We start from the raw sequence: 22,015 nt of genomic DNA, 5'->3' as shown, positions 1-22,015 counted from the left end.
AATGTCATTTTTTTAATGCTAGCCTACCCTTTGCACCGGCTTGCACCATTCCATAAATATGGTGCCCGGCTGGTGCTCAAGAATGGTGCAGGTCGGTGCAAAACTTTTTGAAGCAAAACTGCTTTAGTGCAGTTTTGCAGCAAAAAGTATAAATATGCCCCTGATTATCATCGGCCTAAGATATGATTTCAAACGAGTACCACTTGGTGATAACCTCCAGGGGGCGCATGTAAAGATTGAATAGCGTGGGACTGGAGGATGAGTCCTGAGGCACCCCCTGCTGCAGTAGCAGGACCTTATATTAAAAAGGTTTCTGCAGGACCTGAAAGGTGCAGCCCTAAAGAAAAGACGCAAGCCAACCCCGTGTCTCCACTATCATTCTTAAAAAAGCTTGTGAAACACTGTGTCAACGGTCGTGCTCAGATCCAGCAGCAATGATGCTGGCATGCTGCCTCTGTCCAGAATCTGGCGCAGCGACTCAGAGGCCAGCAACAAGGCAGATTCTGTGCTGTACCAGGGCGAAATCCCGATTGTGTATTGTGAAGCAGATCCTTAGACTCAATAAACATTGAGAGCTGTTGGTTAACACGTTTTTCCACTGGTTTTGCAGAAAAAGGTAGCAGTGAGATAGGCCTATAATTCTGAGATGGAGAAAGATCCAAAGAGGGCTTTTTCGGGAGCGGCACACCAGAGACATGCTTCCAGCAGGGGGGGCCTGGGCGAAAGCAAAAGAGTTATTAATAATGTTTCTCAGTACTGGGTAAATCTCCTCAGCTTCCAATTGCAGGATAGCAGGAGAGGGCACATCAAGAGGAGAGCCCAATTTTATAGACAGAATCAGAGGCTGTAGCTTGTCAAAATCGCAAGGTTGAAACTGAAGCAGACGAGATGGATCTTGTGATGGTTCAAACCCGACCTGTAAATACAGAGGGGCATATTTAGAAGCCCCTTGCGCCTCTTAGTGTCATTTTTTTGTGCTACAGCAGCACTTAACAGGCCTTCACCCTGCGCCGTATTTACAAAGTGGTATCATTGTGCCACTTTGTAAACACTTGCACCACATTATACCTGCGTTATGTATAATGTATGCAAGGGAGGCGTTCCCCTGCAAATTACAAGATTTCACTGTGCCATTCTAGTGTCATTTTTAACACCTGCCCAAGGCAGGCATTAAAGTGATGCTATTGCTATATCAAATGGGTCTCCCTGAGCTTTGCTGGACTAGTGCCAACATTTTTGGCGCTAATCCAGCAAAGCGCCAAAACTACACCCAAAAGATTGGCACAGTTGTGCTAACGAGCGCCATGGTGTGCTGTATGGTAAATACAACGCTACCATAATGTCATTAGGGAGGGGGCGCAGTGCAGTGCAAGGAAACTGGCAAATCAGAGCAGATGCACAAGTTCCTTGTAAATATGCCCCAGAGTGTTCCTAGACCTCTCTGGGAAGGAGCAGTAGATAGATGCTACTATGTGCTGAAAATAATTTAGCAAAAGCATTACAGCTTTCCTCTGAGGGGGGACTGTGCAATGTGACACGATCTAGTGAGGAAAAAGAGTTAACAATCATATAGATTTCACGCAATGAGTTCTGGGCCCCCTTTGATTTTATTAGTATAAAAATCATGCCTCATTTGTTGAATGCGGTGATGGTAGACTTTAAAGCAGAGCAATAGTTGGTCTTGCTAGCTCATCAAAGTCATTGCACCACACACGCTCATAGCGCTTACATTGCTTTTTAGGCAAAACTGAAATTACATAGGCAATTCCATGTTTCATTCCGCAGCAGCTTTGATCATTCAGCATATCATCACTTCCTTTGGAAACGCTGGCTGAATCAAAGAGACAAGAGTACCCTTCAGATAACAGGCCAAATTTGATACAGCCGCGTTGCAAGTGCTGTGCAAAAACACCTCCTTACAAGTCATATCATGACTAACAGTAGTCTTACACTCGCTTCCACCAAGAAAGATCCCTGTTACGCCTTTCAGACATTTGTAATTGAAAGGCAACTCCCACATCTCATGGATATAACTGTCCCCTAACCGCTCAAATCTGCCAAATACAAAATGTTTTAAGCAGTCCGTAAACTGAAATGCAGAAATGGGCAGATTTATCACCAAATGTGTGAGCCATACAACAGAGGGATTTACTGCTACATTGAAAGGCGACTTTTCCAGTTTCTCAATATTAAGCATGATGTAACTCACTTCTTTTTTAGCCATTAGCTATTGTTGCCTAGTCAATTTAAATGCGACAAATAATTCAGTAGAGTTAACCTGCCCACACGGACACTTTTTAGGACCTGTAACATCCAACCTAACTGCATAATGGACCTCAGTTGACTTTGTCTGTGATGTAAAAAGGACATGTCATTCTGATTAATATGTATTGCAGAAGACACAATGTTATTTAGGGCGTGGATGTTGTTGGACAAGGTTTTCATACCATTATTGACAACGGGTAAAGCCTTTTTCATGTTTTCTTTGTAAATCTACCTTAAAAGTGCAGCAGTTTCCTTCTTCCGGATCTCATTGTATATGGCATAGAGGAAACATTTTGAGCGTAGACTTCTAGGACCTAACAAGAAATCTTGTAAGTCAACTTTCTCTGAAATGAGAAAGGTGTTCTTTGACAGCTGCTATTGTGGAGGAATGTAACCATTGTTTGCAAAATTTATCCACAATATATGTTGCTATGATAACTGAGTGCTGAGCCGTGACATAGCGAGGGTCTGGTCGGATTGCTCTGAAACCCCTGAGGAATGAACAAAACGTGCTGGACAACCATTTGTGTCCATTGGCCACAGTAACCACCCATCGGGACATGGACTTAAAGGTACCATTCTGAATCCAAGTAGTGAGCTGTTCTTCAGTGACATTTAAAAATGTTTGCCAATTGTTAAATTTAGCTGGTGTGGGGATCTTGGATGCATTTAGGGGCATATTTACAAGCCCCTACATCCCCCTTGCGCCGCCCTAACGTAATTCTTTTACACTAAGGTGGCATTAAGGAGGGCATTCCCCAGCGCCAAATTTAGAAAGTGGCACAATGCATGCATTGCAGTACTTTGTAATCCCTTGCCCCACATTTTGCCTGCATAGGCATAATGCATGCAGGAGGCCTGAAAAAAATGAAGCTGTGAAATTTAAAAGATTTCACTGTGTAATTTTTCCATCATTTTTAACCCCTAGCTAAGGCAGGCGTTGAAGTGATGCTCCTTTATTAGCCAATGGGCCTCCCTGTACTTTGCTGCACTAGCGCCAACATTTTTGGCGCAGGTGCAGCAAAGCACCACAATAGCTCCAAAAAGGTTGACGCTGTTAGGGTAATGACTGCTGTGGTGCACAGTATTATAAAGACAGTGCCACCATGGTGCTGTTAGGGGGCGCTAGGGGACGCAAGAAAAGTGGCACATCAGGACCGCCACTTTCTTGTAAACATGCCCCTTAGTTCTTTTATCGTTGCTAACCCCAGGCAAGTCATTTGCTGGAAAGTTTAATTCAAAAATTTAATTTGTACAGGAATAAGGCATGCCCTAAATATAGCTTCCCTACCCTGTATTTGCACACTTTTTGAATTAATCTTGTTTTTCCAAAACTCATACCCTTCAACAGCAAGCTAGGAAACAACACAATCCGAATAAATCAATTTTGTATTGGTTAGCAACATCTTTCTCACGTTTGAGGGAGGCAATTTAAAATAGTAAGATTCTGCATTTTTTGCATCGGGCCCAGTAAAATATGCAAACATTTCTACATGTGCTTTGGAACTCCCCACTGGTGGAGTCAAACAGTGCTCCCATTGTGTATAATCAAAAACTGATTAAGGGGCACTAGCTCGGTGCAGAAAGTAATGTCCCAATGGTGATAACAGAACATTTCCCCATAATTCGCTGTGTTCATGTAAACATCTTCACTTTCAAATACAGTGTAATATTTGAGCTAAAAAAGCATAGAATCAACTGTTTTAGCATCCCAATCTTGAGAAACAACCCCAGGTGTAATTACATCACTCACTGAAACTTTAAACGCGTAACGAATTTGAATTACCTCAGTCGGGCCAAATATATTGAATGGAACTTTATCCCATCTGGAATCAGAACAGTTGAAATGTTCACTAGGGGCAAGTCTTATGGGAAGAAAGGTAAGGTGTCAAAACCTCAACCACCAGTTCAATAGCAGAGCATTCGGGAAGATAATGACCATTTATCAATAGAAGGAAAACAATGACAAAACCAATCCAGAGTAGAAAGGAAACAATGTCAGTAGTATCCATAGATCGTATCATGGACGAACAAGATAGTTATTTTTATGCCAGTTATACAGCATACGTGTCTTTGATACTGTGCAGTTGCAGAAGCAGAAGAATTTGATAAAAAGCCATCCATGTCGACAAAGTAACCAGAAGCAGTCTGTGCAAAAACAGAAGCTAGTGCAGAACTGGTAGATGAACCCAATGCTGGTGGTTCATACTAAACAATGTCATCCGTTTGTGTTGAACTGGAATAGTATAGATCCACAGTTTGGACATTTCTTGTAGATGAAATGGTGACAGGAATTAACAGAAGCTCATTTTCCGCCCTCTCCAAGCTTGGGCAGACAATTGTAGTATTGGTACTTGCAGAAGCACTGTTGAGTGCTTGAAGAGGTATTTCCCGTGGGGTAGTGAGAGGGAAAGATGAACTACCCAGGAATCCTTGTGGTCTACTGTGCAGGATCAGCTATGTGGTGCAATTTAATGATGTAAATTGAAACAAAGCAGTTTTCTTTGGAACCAGGCCGTGGTGGTAGAATGACAGTTCTGGTACCGTGTATTCCCAGGACAAGAACGGGTGCTCTATTGGATGGGCCAAACCTTTTTGACAACAACCTTTTCTCAAACTAGATCCCCCACTTTAGGAATCCAGTCTGTTGATGTTGTTGGTAAATCCCTCATTCCCAAGGTGGTGGCATAAGCAGATTCATTTTCCTCACAGAATGCTGTATTCCCTGTAAAACAGCAACACCTTAATTTATGTCAAGCAGTGCTTCTGCCACCACCGCACCAGGGCCACCAAGATCTGGGACATAAAAAGGTATCCCAAATAGGACCTCATAAGGGGTGAGTCCTCCCAAGGACCTTCTGGGCAGATTATTTAATGCACTCTGGACCCCATAAAGGTGATGAAGCCAACTATGGCCAGAACCTAATACCCTTGCTGTTAAGGGCTGCTTTAAGTCTGGGTTCTTCCAATCCACAACCAAATTACCCTCAGAATGGTAGGGGGAGGAGTAATGGAGCTGAACACCCATCATGCCTGTGGCATCCCTGAATGCCCTGGAGGCAAAAGCTCTGGTCTGAGTGGAATGCCGCAACCGCATATGTGCTAATGAAGATTTGCAAATCTTTAATAACACTAGGAGGGGTGTCTGCAGTGGGCGTTTAATGGTGGATCCTTTAATTTGTTGGCACATGTCACAGCAAAGGACATACTGTTTGGTCTGCTTGTGTAGATCTGGCCACCAATAGCATTTTTGTAGCAGTGAAATAGTAGCTGCCACACTTCGTTGGGCAGGTGCAACAACCTCATGCGTTACTCTAATGAGATCTAATCTCTGGGCTTGCTTGGGGATCACTCAATCTTGCACACCTGGTATTGTTGCAACTGCAATTTTTTGAGCCGAAGCTTTCACAGCAGTCAGTGTCTCATCATCCAGTCGTGTATGGGAATGATTAATTGCAGCAACAAAAGACGTAGCTACAGCATATTTGACAGTTTCATCAGCCAGAGTGTTCCCTACAACGTGTACTCTTACATGTTGATAGCCCAATGTATGTCCTACACACGCTTTCAGTAGCCTGTCTTTAAGGTCAGCTACCCTCCACCACAAGTTTTGTGTTTGATGGTGATCAGGCGCCAATGATTTAAGTAATCATTTTAGGACTGCACACAGTAATACGAATCACACACAATCAGTGTTAGATGTTCAGGATCCATATGTACCAGTGCCAGGACCAGAGCTTTAAGCTCTGCAAGCTGAGCTGAGCAGTCCCCTAGAGTCTACATGTAAGTATTTTGAGGGTAGAATGTACCATCCCTCATTACCCAGCTAACAGCTGCACAAGCAGCAGAGTATTGGTTTTTGGTATCTATGGCTGGCTGAGATGAACCATCAGTATAAATGATGACTCAGTATTGGTCAAGAGGTAAGATGCTAGTGGGCGTGGGTGTTCAAGCTCATATTGGAGGAATTCTTGAGTCTGTGGTTTTAGGTGAAAGACATAAAACACATCAGTGGCAGTCAGGGAGATTGCCCATTGAATCCAATGTGGATGTATTGCTTTAGCATTTGGAACGCTAGCTATGGTGACCGCCTCAAGGGCAGGAGGTGGGGTAACAACAATAATGCTTTTTCCTTGGGCAAGTGGCCTCTCCTTGATGACAGCCATCTGAACAGCAGTTAGTAGTTTTTCTGTTGGTGCAAAATGTTGTTGTCTATTAGAGAATAAATGTGATTTGTATTGTATGGGTATTGTGTCACCCTCGTTGAAAGTAACATAGGTAAACCCATGGCACCAGCAATTATTCTGATGGCCACGTTTGTTTTATTATCTTGTGTGTGTATGTGTTGTGCTTCTAGCACATCTTGTGGTTGTAGGAAAGTACCCTTTTTTGCCATGGTTACCCCATTTTCTGCTTGATGTAAGTGTGTTTAACTGTGTTAACTGGGATCCTTCTAATCAGGATCCCCATGATCATGCTCTCTCTCCTCTGAATTTTGTCACTGCATACTGGTAACTCAGCATTTCACCCACAATTTGCATACTGGAGCCCCCTTATAAGTTCTTAGTATATGGTACTGAGGTACCCATGGCATTGGGGTTCCAGGGGATCCCTATGGGCTGCAGCATATCTTTTGCCACCCATAGGGAGCCCATGCAAAGGGTTCTGCAGGACTGCCATTGCAGCCTCCGTGAAAAGGTGCATGCACCCTTTCACTGCCATTTACACTGCACAAGGTCACTTATATGTCACCCCTATAGCAGGCCCTCCAGCCCTGAGGGCAGGGTGCAGAGTACCTGTGTGTGAGGGCACCCATGCACTAGCAGAGGTGCCCCCACGACCTCCAGGACCATTTTCCCTGACTTTGTGTTTACGAGGTCGCCATTTTACGCGTGTTCTGGACATAGGTCACTACCTATGTTCAGCTACATAATGGTAACTCCGAACATAGGCATGTTTGGTATCAAACATGTTGGAATCTCCCCCCAAGGCTTTTGCAAGCATTGGTTGTATGCTTCCATGCACTCTGGGTGCTCCTAAGAGGACCACCAGTACTGCCATTACAGCCTTCTTAGGTTTTCCAGACAGCCCCAGCTGCTGCCACCTCTCAGACAGGTTTCTGCTCTCCTGTTGCTCAAGCAGCTTGAGCCCAGCAAGGCAGAACAGAGCATTTCCTTTGGGAGAGGGGTGTTACACTCCAGCCCACTGGAATTGCTTTTAAGAGCACATTTGGTGTCCTTCTTGCATAAACCAGTCTACACCGGTTCAGGGACCCCCTTTCCCTGCTCTGGCGCGAAACTGGAGAAAGGAAAGGGGAGTGACCACTCCCCAGTCCTTCACCACCCCAGGGGTAGTGCTCAGAGCTCCTCCAGAGGGTACCTGGGTTTTGCCATCTTGGAGTCCAAGTTGGCAGGGAACTCTGGGAGCATCTGATTGGTCAGTGCCAGCAGGTGACGTCAGAGCCCTCCCCTGATAGGTGGTTAGTTGTGTAGCTGACCAATCCCCCTTCCAGGGCTATTCGGGGTCTCTCTCTTGGGTGGTTCTTCAGATTCCGATTGCAAGACTGCTGCAGGAATCCTCTGCATCCTGTACTTCACCTTCTCACTGAAGAAACTGCATCTGGACCCTCCAGGAACTCTACAAATGGCAACAAAGAAGCAAAGACGACTTCTGCAACATTGTATCTTCAGCTCCTGCCAGCAACTGCAACTGTTTCCAGGTCGTGCATCCAGACAGCCTGACTTCAGAACCAGAAGAACGAAGGAATCTCTCCCTTGGGGTGAAGGAGTCACTCCCCTGCTTCATAAGGCACCCCTCTGCAGCAAAGACCAGTGGCATGGGTCCTCTCTCCTGACAAAGTGTGTGGATCCAGAACAGGTGGTGGACTGAAGGGGTCCCAACGGTCCTGACGTCCTACTGTCCAACTTTGGTGGAAGTAAGAGCTTGCCTCCCCACAAAAGACAGTACCCCCTGTGCACAGCGTGTTTTGCAGTTGCCAAGGCTTGTTGGCATCCTTCCACAAAGTTCTTTGTGCACCATGCTGCTCCGGCCCCCAGCACTCTACCCTGCGACGCACAGCTTTCTGAGTGGTTCTCCGGCGGCGTGGCATCCCTTGTTGTGCTGCGTGGGCCTCCTTTTGCACCTCATTTATCCCCGTGCTGTGGGGCTCCTGTGCACGCTGCCTGGTCCCTCCTGGTCCTGGGCAGCGCCATTTTCTGCTAACCACGAGCTTTACGTGTGCCAAGGCTTGTTGGCGGAATTCAGTGATGCAAACCAGACTGCAATCATCCATTCAGTGTGGGACATCATCTGCACCAACCAGGAACCCGCATCCCTCTTCTTGAGTGCAGTACTGACTGTTGTTCTTCATCGGTGGTTCTTCTTTTGCACCTTCATCCAGGTTAGCAGGGGCTCCTGTTCTCCCTGGACTCTTCTGTGCTTTTTGGACTTGGTCCCCTTCTTCCACAGGTCTTCTGGTCTCAGAATCCACTGCTGGTGTCTTGCAGTTTCTTCTGGTTCTTGCATTATCTTCTTTCTCGTGTTCTTGTGTGCTCTAGGCAAGTTACTGTGATTTACTACTGCTTTCCTGGGCTCTGGGGTGGGTCTATTACTTACCTTTGGTGTTTTCTAATACTTCTAGCGCCCCTCTACACACTACACTTGCCTAGGTGGGAAACCAACTTTCGCATTCCACTTTCTTGGTATATGGTTTGTGTTCCCCCAAGCCCATTTCTAACTATTATGATTTTCACTATTTGCATTGTTTTCTAACAGTTTTTACAGCTATTTCTGCATACTAGTGTATATAATTTGTGTAGTACTTACCTCGTAAGGGAGTATAGTCTCTATGGTATTTTGGCATTTGTGTCACTAAAATAAAGTACCTTTATTGTTGTAACACTGAGTATTGTCTTTCATGTGTGTAAGTACGCTGTGACTGCAAGGATATTGCATGAGCCTTGCATGTCTCCTAGTTAGGCCTTGGCTGCTCATCCACACTACCCCTATAGAGCCTGGATTCTAGGCACTGACTACATTTCACTAAAAAGGGATAACTGGACCTGGTATACGGTGTAAGTACCGTAGGTACCCACTACAAACAAGGCTAGCCTCCTACAGTGGTAGTCCTCCGAGAATGTGTGTTCTAATGTCCAGTGTTTACCTGAAAAGTCAGGACGACTCAGATAAAAAAGTGGTTTTATGCGTTGTGCATAATCTGGAAAGTATGTTCTGCCAGTTGAAGAAACCCAGCAAGGACTGCAGGTTCTTGATGCTGTTTGGAGATTGTAATTGATTGCATTTTTTTAGAAAGTGCGGGGCCAGGCTCTTGCCTTCATCAATTCGTATCCTAGAAATAGGATACTGAAAAAAGCAATTTTTGTTTTCTTAAAATTAAATTTGTCTGAGATTATTTCTTTTTTCTGAGGTTTTCTGTGGAAGAGATTCTCCTCTTTGATGTCTTCTATCTTTATTTTGTGTTTGTTTATTCCAGCGTTTTTAGAGCATTCTTGTGCTTTCTTAGTACTTTCCTTAGTGGAAGTACTCTGTATTTGAGGTTTAGTTGGTCTGGCCCCCAGACTATCCCGCCATATACTGGAATAGGTTTCAGAAATAATCTTTGGCAGCGCATGCTCCTGGTCCTGCTGAGGAACCTCTCGGCGCCCCTGGCAAATTGCCAGTGTTGCTGTTTCCCCATTAATATTATATAATATTATTGAAGACACTGTGTCAATGTCGTGCATCAGTTTTATCCCCAAATCCAGAGCCAGGGCTGCCCCTTGTTCATTTTGAATTTGTGACATGCACCATTATTTATAATGGGCCCCCACGTACTCTGCAGGAGTAGCGCAAACCTTTTGGCGCTAATCCTGCAGAGTACATCAATATTGTCACAAAAAATTACACTATTGCCCCCTACCCTGTGCCATGGTGCAATGTATCTTAGATACTGTGCACACATGGTGGTGGTGGGGGATGTTAAGGGGGGTAAGGAAAGTGGTGCTGCACTGGGTGCAGTGCTCCTTTCCTTAAATCTGCACTACAGTGTTTTATATAAAAGCATGTTTTTGTTCAGGCCTGACGTGGGCATTTAGACAGTGCGTGCTCTTGTGGTGGTAATGCCAAACATTATCTCATGTTGTCTCATACTGTTCCCTGACAACCTTGGGTCAGGAACATGATGAGAAATGTTGTGCATAATAATAAAATAATAATAACAACGCTCTTGCAGAATAGCAGCTGGTTAGGAAAAATAAAACATCCCCATTTAAAAGCAAGCTATTCTAAAATGAATAAATGAAAATAAAGCATATTATCTGAGTAAAAAGGCACAGATCGCAGGCCTAAGCTAAGCGAAAATATATGTGTCCGAGCCAGGAAGTAAAATAAACGCACAACAACTGAACCAGTCTGCAGTGGGCTAGGTTCTGCAAACTGTTCTATCGACCACTGGTCGATACCTGATTTTTTTTATGTGTAAATGCCTACCCTGCATACATTATACCTGGTGCAGGTATAATGTATCACTGATGCGTTGGGCCCAGTTTGTAAATATGGAGCAGTGTAGTGAACTGCTAATCAGACAAATGAACCAGCAGCTCTTATTTGGTGTTCATACGCTCTGGCAGAAGACCCTCACTTCGTGCCTCATGAAGTATTTCCAACAAACGTGGAAGAATCGCAGCGGAATCGGTTCGGTAAAAGTTGACTGGCAGCCCGTCTGGACCAGGTGCTTTCCCGGACGCCATACCTCCCAACGCCTCCACTAGGTCTTCCAATGACACCTCCCCCTACAATTCCTCCACCTGGGCCTCCGTAAGGTGAGGCATCCGGAGACCATCCAAGTACTCCTGTACCCGGGACACACCCACACTCCAAGGTGAGGCATAAATATCCTGCAAGTGCTCTCACAGGTGCAAATTCACCCGTAACTGTCCTAAAATCTTTTCCCCAGTAAAACCGCGCAGCATCTGGATGATGGGGATGGGACGCTCCCGCCAGAGGAGCCAAGCCAACATATGCCCGAGCGGTCCCCCTCCCAAAATAGCCGCTGCCTATAATTCCGGCACACATAATTATCCAGTCTATTCCAGAGGTCCACAATTCTACCTCGCATCTCAAGGCAATCCTACTCCGAAGCGTTGCCATTATCTACTTGGCGCTGCATGGCTGCCAATACTTCCTCTTGCTGCGTGAGCTCCTGGTCCAGGTGTTTCCTGATACCATATGTTTTACTAAGGCTTTTCCCTCTGATAACTACTTTCAGTGCCTCCGATTCTATGCCTCGAGTCATAGCCATACCCAAATTTGTACTAAAATATCCATTCAGCACACCCTGAAGATCTTTTTTATATTCAGGATCGCCTAGTAAGTCTTGACGCAACCGCCACAGGGAGATCACAGGCTTGGGTATGTGCGTTTCACATTCCAAAAGGACCTGGTAAACAACTCGGCGGACGTCTAGTGAGCCATCATTGGCAAGAAGAAATCTATCCAGGCGGCTGTAACACGAAAATATTTTAGATGTGGGGTACATTTCTCTCCACACATCTACAAAGTGTAGATTCCTCATAATGCTCCGCAGTTTGGCAGTCATATGCGTCTTAGTATTCATCTTCGGCGGGTCCCTATCTAGTGCTCCGTCTAGGACGCAATTAAAGTCACCAGCCCACAGGGTGGGCATCCCAGTGTAAGATATTAATTCATGCTGGAGCTGATGATAGAACCCCGCATCATCAGTGTTAGGGGCATAAATATTCAAAAGACAGAGCTCTCGGCTATCCATCAAAGCCCTGGACTGGCTCACCTCCTTCCTCTCTGAAAGAACCCAAAGAGTTTGCCTTCCTCCTTTCTGGTCTACAGCCACCAAGATCATCTGTGGGGTCCCCCAAGGACCTCCCTCAGCCCCACCCTTTTCAACATCTACTTGGCTCCCCTCGCCAAAATCCTCTGCCCCCACGGCCTCACCATCATTTCATACGCTGACGACACCCAGCTCATCATCTCCCTCACTAGGAATCCAGCTACCGCAAAGAATAACCTGCACGCCGGACTCCTCGACATCACCAACTGGATGACAGCAAGCCTCCCCAAATTCAACTCAGACAAAACAGAGATCATCATCTTCGGTCCCAACTGGACAGCATGTAACAACTCTTGGTGGCCCACCACCCTCGGACCCCCCCCCCAACACCCACCACCCACGCACGCAACCTTGGCATCATACTGGACTCATCTCTCTCCATGACTCAGCAAATCAATGCCATATCGTCCTCTTGCTTCAACACCCTTTGCATGCTACGCAAGACTTTCAAATGGATTCCTCTAGAAACAAGAAGAACAATCACTCACGCCCTCATAAGCAGCAGACTGGACTACGGCAACGCCCTCTACGCAGGGACCACAGCCAAGCTTCAGAGAAAACTCCAGCGAATCCAGAACGCAGCCACACGTCTCATCTTCAACCTCCCTCAACACGAACACATCTCCACCTACCTCAGATCCCTACACTGGCTGCCCATCAACAAAAGGATAATTTTCAAAATCCTTGTCCACGCTCACAAAGCCCTTCACGACACTGGACCGGCCAACCTCAACGAATGAATCAACTTCCACATACCAACTCAACATCTCCGCTCCCCTGACCTCGCCCTCACTATAGTCCCCCGCATCCAACGCACTACCTGCAGCGGCAGATCCTTCTCCCACCTCGCCGCCAAAACCTGGAACTCCCTCTCCACCAACCTACGCAAGACCCAGGACCTCTTAACCTTCAGAAAGCACCTCAAAACATGGCTTTTTGAGCAGTAACCCTCTCCCCCTACCTCCCCCCAGCGCCTTGAGACCCTACTGGGTGAGTAGTGCGCTTAAGAAATTTATTTGATTGATTGATTGATAGTGCGCCGTGTAAAAATCTGTATCGGCCTTGTACATCTGCTTTTAGACTTCTTAATGCAAAGGGAGTCCCTGGGGCAACCCAAATAGAACCCCCCCCTAGCGTAGGATGAATAGGTCGCCGAATAAAGCTGCCCCTCCACTTTTGCTGCACTTTTTGCGCTTCCTTCTCTACCAAATGAGTCTCCTGTAGGAGAGCAATATGTACTCCAAGCTGTCTAAGATATGTATGTACTCTGTAGCACTTCACAAAGGAATTCAATCCTCTAACATTCCATGTAACTATGCATGTCAGGGTACCCACTATATTCTGTTCCAATCCACATGCCCCTCTACAGCTCCCGTCTGTCCCCTCCCCACCGACACGGAGCCCCCCCCCCCCCCCAGCACAGTCCCCAGGCCTGGTGCATGCACAACCAGATAAGTCAATGCCTCCTAAACAGAAGAATGCCCACAGTGCTCACAGTGTCAAATACAGAACTCCAACTCCAACTAGAACCCGCATAAATTTCTCCAATCCTTCCCTGGGTAAACACCTCCCACAACTAGTGTCTGCCCCATTGTGTGTGTACCCCGCTATCTCTTCTATAGACCAGAAGTGGGGAGCAATCGCTGTTCCCACTCGATAGCCAGATTCAGGTCCAGACTGCGCTCCAACACTCCCACCACATGCCAATCGTCCGGCCCGCACACAAAGTTAGCCAACAACAGGGGGGGTAGCACAGGCCTACCATTCCGCCACAGCCCCCAGTCTAATCGTCAACCCGGCCCCCGGCCCCCCAGCACCAAAAGGCAGCAGTAAATAAGAGAAAGAGAGGGTCAGAGAGAGAGAGAGAGAGAGGAGAGCCAACAGAGTGAAGACCCCAAGCATCAATCCAGAACCAAAGTACTTGACTCCAACCACAATGGAAGGTCCAAGGAATCACTCAGGTGTCCTCATTTCCTACTACTGGAGACAGTCTGCCCGTGACACAGGGGGACCAGGAGCGCGAGGACACCTCTGACGTGACAGTTTGTACCAACAGTTTAGCTTCCTCTCACTCCTGTCTCCTACGTTCAAGACTCAGGGTACCGTCCGAGCGAACAATCACTCGGCTTCCTCGGCCGGCGCAATGGCGCCTGGTACTTCTGCGGGCTGCAGTATGCACTTGTCCTGTCCCTCGGGGTCTCCCGCTACTCTCTCCATGCAGGGAGTCCGGCGTTCCAGTCCCATCATTCTGCTCCAACCAGTCCCACGCTGCTTCAGGAGACTGAAAGAAGTGTGAGTGGCCCAGGTGGAGAACCTTCAGCTTGGCTGGATACAGCAACATATAAGTATGGTCCAGTTCTTTTAGCTTACATTTAACACCAGCATATGATTGTCTTTGGAGCTGCACCGCCCTAGTGTAGTCAGGAAAAAAGCGGATGGTGTGATTCTCAGATGTAGGATCTCCATGTTTGTGCACATCCTGTAAAATCACGTTGCGGTCTCTATAGTTAAGGACCTTGGCTATAATAGTTTGTGGAGGGGCTCCCAGCTGTGGCGCCGCTGCTAGGGCCCTGTGTGCACGCTCCACCACAAATACAGCCGACAAGGGGGTATCAGGCAACGTTTTGCGGATCCAGTCTTCTACGAAGGCCTCAATATTTGCCCCCTCCACACCTTCGGGAAGCCCACTATATGGAGGTTACACCATCTCGCCCTACCCTCCACATCCTCGACCCGTGCTTCCAGTTTGCGTGTTTTAGCTTCAAGGATGGCCACCGAGGCCTTCAGCATGTCCATACCAGACTACATGCATGTCACTTGATGCTCAGTGCCAACCAATCATTCCGCCACTACTCTCAAATCGGCTCTCAGTAGGTTGACATCGACCGCTATGGCCGCAATCTGAGTTTGCATTGCATGACTAGACGACTCAATAGCAGCCAGGATTTGCGCCCCGGTGGGCTCCGCTCCCTTCTCACAGGGGGCCAGGGTGATGCAGACTCGCTCCTGAACTCTGCGCTGCGTATTGGTCCATCCGAGTTTGCTGCGTTCTCTTATTCGCTCTGTCTTTGTTCATGGCGCACACCCGATGGAGCACCTGCTACAAATGAACACACCTAATGCCGGGCGCCACACTTCCAGGCACAGTGCCAGCAGTGGAGCTTCATATCCGCGCCAACCACGGTCGCTCGCTCTCTAACTGCCTCACCCTCACAGAACCACTCCAGGGTGGATGCCGGTATTAGCAGGAGCAGTGTAAGCGTCATACTCGGCTCGATGTATCCGTCTCAGAACCAGCCAGCCCCGCACTCCAGGAGCCGGACGACCCAGGGTCACTCATTCAGAACACCGCTGCAGGGGAGCACACCCCCTAAACTAGTCCAGCGACTGGCCCAAACTCCCGTAGTAAGACCAGTGCAGCTCCGTTAGACCCAAACTCCCGCAGCCTGAGCGCCCACCTCAACATGCAAACAAACTGCACCTTGCTGCTCCCCATTCACCTCGATGGGCCTCTAGTCCAGCGGGGGGGCCACCTCCAGCTCCGTGCACACTATTCAGAGGGAGGGACAAGGGGGCCAGGTGCGGCACCAAATTTCAACTGACTCCTCACCGTGAAGGACCCCCCGTCAGGGTCGCCCCTTCCTAGGCTGTGCCGGTCCACTGTCTCATTCAGCCGACTTTAACCTGTTTTCAGATAGCACTTGCGATCACAGCCACCATCTTGGGGTCAGGCGCTCTCCCCATGCGCTCCCCCGCGGCTCGATTGTGACACTTGCCTCCATTTTTTGTTGCTCCTTATGTCCTCCCCTCTACCCACGGGGCCTCCAGGACCCTTCTGCCAGGTCCGTGGAGGTCCGGGGTGGAAGGATCATGCAGGATGAATAAGCCGGGGCCGAGAGCACTCTTCTAGTGCTGCCAATTGGCCATCTTGTCGGCCACGCCCCCATCCTGTATGTTTTGTGTATTGTTTTGTGGTTCAATATCATCAATAATGTATAGGTCAGGGTCCACAGCTTCCAGTAATGACTCAGTGGGAGGTCCCCAGGTTCTAATAATGATTCAGTGAGGGTCCTCGCGTTCCAGTAATGATGAAGTCGGGATCCACAGAAGTCAAAAGGTTGGGAACCACTGGTCTAGAGGAATGGAATATAAAAGCTGCTATCTTTGCTAAAGCCCAAATTGGTTTTAGAATGAGTGATTTGACAGTTTATTTAGCCTCTGCTGAAACTGCTAGTGGGAAAATATGCATTGCAAAAATGAATGTTTGTTTATGTGACTATTATTGATCTTCTTACAGCATTCAATGTGGGGGCAGTAGTCGATTGTAGTGCAAAAGGTTGAAGCGGGCATCCATAACCCTCTTTTATCTTTAACTTGATAAAGGAATCCAAATAGGAGGAAATAAATTACTGCTGCAGAAAATCATCACATAAAATGGCTTAAGAAAGGGTTGTTAATTAGCACCTTCTTATTTGTAATATTGCAGTTGCCTAAATACACTCAGTCAAGTTCACTGCTTTCTCCATTGAAAGGTTTTGGATGCTGAAGTTAAAGTGTGACCAAATCTCAATAAGAGAATTACAAAGAGGTTACAAACGACACAACGGTTCTTAATGTCTCCTGTGTCTGGGGCTGATTCAGTCATTGGTACATGCGATAATATTTTATGAAGCCCCTGATAAACACAGAAAGGATTTGTTACTGCCATTATTCAGAAAAAAACAAGATGTGTAATGGGCATCAAATACTAAATTATGTGACTGAGTGTAAAGGTTTTCAGTTCTGTTTTAAATTAGTTAAACTTTTGTGCGTTCTACATTTTTAATCTGCCTTTATTTAATGATTTTGTGTATCAAATGACGACATAAATCAAACCAATAAATAATTGATTGATTGACTGTTGACTTATTGATTAGAAAGGGAGAGCAGTGCCAGACAAGAGATCAAAATTAACTCTGGCAAAAATGTTCAACCCAGAACCACACTTTGGTCCATAATTACCATGGTTGCTTAGTTAGGTCATATTGGCCCATCTTACTTTGAAAGCAACTTCTCGGCCTGCAGCCCAATAGGAAAATGCCAGAGTGGCGGAATAGTCAGTCCAACGTTGATGAAATATGAAAACAGTGGTGAAGAATGAAAGGAGAAATCAAAAAGGGTCTGCAAAAGTGAGATAAAGAAATAGGAACTGTAGAGTGATGAAAGAAAGAGGTACAAGATGATATCAGAAAGAGGCAGCCTTGCTGTTCGGTATGTCTAGCATTCTAGTGCCAGCAGGGAGCTCCTAAGATAAACTTTGGGAGAGGAGATATACATTCCTTCAATGCTAATTGTGTAGTCAGCCTTCAAAGGACCCACCCTTTTAACCAGTGATCAGACAAAAAAGGAGGTCGACTGATGAATCCTCAAAGTAACCTTATTACTTTTTCCTTTCAGAAATTTCCAAGAACTGGTCAGACCATGCCTTATGGTGGGAGCAAAAGAGGATGTGGCTTCTCAAGACAAACTGGACTCTGGACAAATATGGGGTCTTGGCCGATGCGAGGCTCCACTACATGCCACAGCACAAGCCCATCTCCCTGTTTTTGCCCAACATGAAGACCGTGCGGCTGAAGGCCAGCTTCTCCAGCCCTGTCTTCCAATGTGTCATGGGCATCTGCAGGTTACTCAGTGAGCAGATACTGTTTTTCTCTGGCAGAACAGGTTTTGTTGTGTATGTGGCTAGGCTACAGGTCCAGTCTGAGGACACACACACATGTTCAGAGCCAACATTGTGAGAAAGGACACAAATTACTCTGGCCACTAACTACGGAGAATTTGTGTCTTCTTTTAACACATGCACTACCTTGGCAATATCAGAAGTAAATGGAGATATGTGTTGATTATTGCATGGCGTCATTAGGCATGTTATTGTGTTTCTCATGACACAGGGAGAAATATCTTAATGTCATGGGAGCATGAAAGAGGAAGGGTTGTACATTTTACGGGGTGGGTGCTAGGTGGAATAAGAAATGGATCAAGGAATAGAATGGAATTGAAAGACACTTCTTTCCGTAATAGGTTTTTGCTCATAAGAATGAAAGAAAGGAAGGAACCAGAGAAGGGAAGAGAGAAAACCAGGAGAAGAATTAAACAGAGGAGGGAGGAAGACAGGGAAGGAAGGAGAGAACCAGGGGAGAGACGAAGGTAGGGAGGGAAGGAAGGAAAAAACTGGGGGAGGGAAAATAGCAAGTCCCCATACTCACATTCTGCCTTATAACCATCACTCATCATACTCCCTGCACCTGAAGGATGTTAACTTCATTCAAAGCTTCAGGGGCAGGGATTAAGTAGTCTGAAAGTTCAGAGCCAAAATGTCCATCCTTTTTTTATCTTTATAAATGGCAATATGCCACATCTCGGTTCAAGAACATCTCCTGTAATTGACCAGTACCTCATGGAATGCTACATCCACTAACACTGAATGCTGTAGCTTATACAACAGAATTCTATTTTTCATGTCTCTGAATAGTCTTACCTGTCGCGTAGAGATATATCTCTTGCTGTTGGAAGGGAGTATCTGATTTCACAGAATGCAAAATCCAAAGATTAGAAAGAGTATATCCCATTGCATTCTCACTTCATTAGATGGTAATTTTGTTATGAAGTAATATATCTTGTATATTAGATACCTTGGAATGTTGTATCTTGTGAAGTGGAATAGTTTATTGACTAGCATGGGATAATATATAACTATCCAGGTAGAAACAGTGCCTCTTAATCACCTAACAGATATCAGGCACCCCGAGGAGCTGTCCCTGCTTCGAGCCCCAGAAGAGAAGGAGAAGAAGAAGAAGAAGGAGAAAGACTCGTCAACAGAGGCGGTCCACGACTTGACTGGCCTGGTCCTGTCTGGAGGTGGGTGACCATGTTGCAAAATACGAGAAGGGTACTAGCAAACGTTTTACGTAATTGGCTGACCTTTCCTGTTGTGTTTGCCGCCTTCCAGGTTCAAAGCAACAGCAGGTGTACAACGGAATGCCGGCCTTTTTTACCGACAGCCCTGAAACTGAGGAATGTTACAGAGTCCTGTCCATCAGTCGGACCAGCCTGACCCCTGAAAACATCCTGAAGAGGTACCGGCCAGGCTCACTCTTGGAGAAAGCACAGATCAACAGTAGGTGAGAGAAGAAGCCTTGTTCCCAAATATAAGTTGGGGAGGGGTCCAGATGTGAGTGAATAACTCAAAAACATGTTTGAAAGGCACTCTGGTCAAATACTTTTCTTTGAAACAAAATATTTAGAAATTAACTAATTAACATAAACAAGTGTGTTTTGTCGAAAACAAAAGTAGGAGAAAAGTTTGCTTTGCGAAAAAGGTAAAGATATTCATTTTTTCCGTTTTTGTAGTCCCATAACATCTGTGGCCTTCTACTTTTTTATTTCTTAGGCCTGGCGTTTGCTAAGACCTTTTGATTTTACTGAAATTAAATGTATATTATATTTACTTTTAGGGCCTTGCAGCAAGCCCTCTTCATCCACTGGTCTGTTATTGTGTTATTCACATTTTCTTCCTCCCACTACAGCATACAACATAGGTTAATGGGCAAGCCTGTATCAGTAATTTACTAACTACACAGTAAATGTCGGGATTCTGCCCTTTAACAAGTAGCACATCAACACACAAAGTAGTTTCCTTAAATGCCAGAGACTAATATGGCAGTTCATACGTTTTGGGTCCCAAAATAGCTTTGCTTGTAGCCAAAGTTTTCTAAGATTGATGAGGGCCAGGTAGTTTATCCAAAAATAAAGTTTTGCAACAACAAAACAAGCACTGACAAAGTCAAAAGACTACTGGCCAATGCCAACCCTATTGGCTTTACCAATGCTTGTTACTCCTCTGAAGTTCATGGAGGCGGCACATTCTTTCAGCCTTCACCCTGTTTTTGCTGTAACTCTGTATTTGCCAGGAAAGGCTTCTGTAGTGCAACAATGCATACAGATTGCTTTGTCCATTCAACTGATAATCGCCACTAGTGGGTAATTTCAACAGCATTTCGCAGACCCTGGCTTTTATCTGCAAACAAAACACCTCCATAACAGTTAATGAGAACAGATTAATGTTCTGCTTATAACTGATACGAGTACAGTAGATACAATTTAAAGAACATCTCTTTATTAAACGTTTTGCAAACATAGAGGCATATTTATGAGAAAATAATGCACCGCAGCATGACAGGAAAAGGGTAGGAAAGTCCTGTATTTAAAAGAATAAGGAACATTCCTGCCCTTTCCCTGCGCTGGTGCCCTTTTGGCTGCCTAGTGCCAACCCAGGGACCCTTGCACCATGGAGCAAGGGTGCCTGCGTTGTAAGGAGGATTGCTTTTGTGCAGGAAGAGACACTTTCCTGCACAAAAAACAATCCCCTGAGGCATTTTCCCCTTTCAGAATGCAGCACACAGAGAAATAAGTATAATTCTCCTTGTTTCGCCGCACCTGGGGAGCCATAGCAGTTTTGGCACCTTCCGAGGTCTACCACTTTTGGTAAATCTGGGAATGCACCACAATTTATGGGTGTTGTGCACCCAAACAACACCAATGTAATGCCTCTCTGGGACAGAGTAACGCAATGCAGTGATTTGCGCTGCGTTGCATTACTTTCGATTTATCAAGCCACTCAGGTACATGAAATCACATCTCTCAAATTTTCACAATTCTAATTGCCAACTATGCATTTCGGGCACTAAATTTTCTTCATCCGTATGATACCTCTGTGAATAAATTAAGTCATCCCTAAAGAGAAAGCGAACAGAATTATTTAGAACTGTAAAATTATTGTTTGAGATGCTTATTAGTAAACGAAAAATAATTTACAAAAATCCTACTTCCTTATGCACAATGTAGCCTTACATTCCTAATTATTTTCATGTCAACCTAGGGATGATGTAAATTGTGAGGTGGTAGTAGTACACACATATTTAATGTTATACCACTCTAACATAATAACCCCTCTGCACACTCGCCCCTTATCTGCATAGCTAAGTATGCACAGGCTTGTGTGTGGAGAGATTAGTTTGACAGTGCTGACTTCTTTTCTTTCACAAAAGATGCTATGGTAACAGAATTTCTTTGCCCAAATAACATCTCAAAAAAATATTGCATTCTGCATATGGTTTATAAATAGAGCTCTTCATTGGAGTTAATAATAGAAAATGTATACCAAACGAGAGATATTTGGTATGCGATATTTAAGCATTAATGTTTTTGTAAGAAAATGTTTTTGGCAACAATATTTTAACATGGAGCCCCAAAAATAAGAGACTTGATTGTTTGGCTCTGACCTGCCAGACAACATATTCTCTGACTCTCTACTTTTGAGTGGAGTTAAAATCCTCCAGGTGCAGGGAGTGAGACTTTGGGGACTCTATTCATGCTTCTCGGCCCCTGCACCACACTTATTTTGAAGAGACTTGGGGGCATATTTATACTCTGTTTGCGCCGGATTTGCGTCGTTTTTTTTTACGCAAATCCGACGCAAAACTAACTCCATATCTATACTTTTGCGTTAGACCCGTCTAGCGCCAAAGATCTTGAAGTTTGCGTCATTTTTTAGCGTGGACACCTTCCTTGCGTTAATGATATGCAAGGTAGGCGTTCCCTTCTAAAAAATGACTCCGAGGCATGTGCGCCGTATTTATACTCCCGGGCAAAAATGACGCCCGGGAGTGGGCGGGTCCAAAAAAATGACGTCCAGCCGCTTTTGTGTCATTTCTTAACGCCTGGTCAGGGCAGCCGTTAAGGGACCTGTGGGCTCGGAAGGAGCCCAGAGGTGCCCTCCCATGCCCCCAGGAACACCCCCTGCCACCCTTGCCCACCCCAGGAGGACGCCCAAGGATGGATGGACCCATC

At 45.8% G+C, this 22,015-nt stretch overlaps 1 protein-coding gene across 2 annotated transcripts in view; it reads left to right on the top strand.

Moving 5' to 3' along the window:
- FERMT3 (FERM domain containing kindlin 3) overlaps positions 1-22,015 on the top strand; it is a 77,415-nt gene that overhangs the window by 13,376 nt on the left and 42,024 nt on the right. For both annotated transcript variants that reach the window (XM_069207106.1, XM_069207107.1), the window contains exons 3-5: positions 17,564-17,797; positions 18,899-19,024; positions 19,116-19,287. In XM_069207106.1, the coding sequence (XP_069063207.1) occupies positions 17,564-17,797; positions 18,899-19,024; positions 19,116-19,287 (532 nt within the window). The remainder of the gene's footprint in view (positions 1-17,563; positions 17,798-18,898; positions 19,025-19,115; positions 19,288-22,015) is intronic.

Source organism: Pleurodeles waltl, chromosome 9, assembly GCF_031143425.1.
Source record: "Pleurodeles waltl isolate 20211129_DDA chromosome 9, aPleWal1.hap1.20221129, whole genome shotgun sequence".
In the NCBI taxonomy this organism is placed as follows: Eukaryota; Metazoa; Chordata; class Amphibia; order Caudata; family Salamandridae; genus Pleurodeles; species Pleurodeles waltl.
The sequence above is the reverse complement of the archived record's forward strand: the minus strand, read 5'-3'. Positions and strand labels throughout refer to the sequence as shown.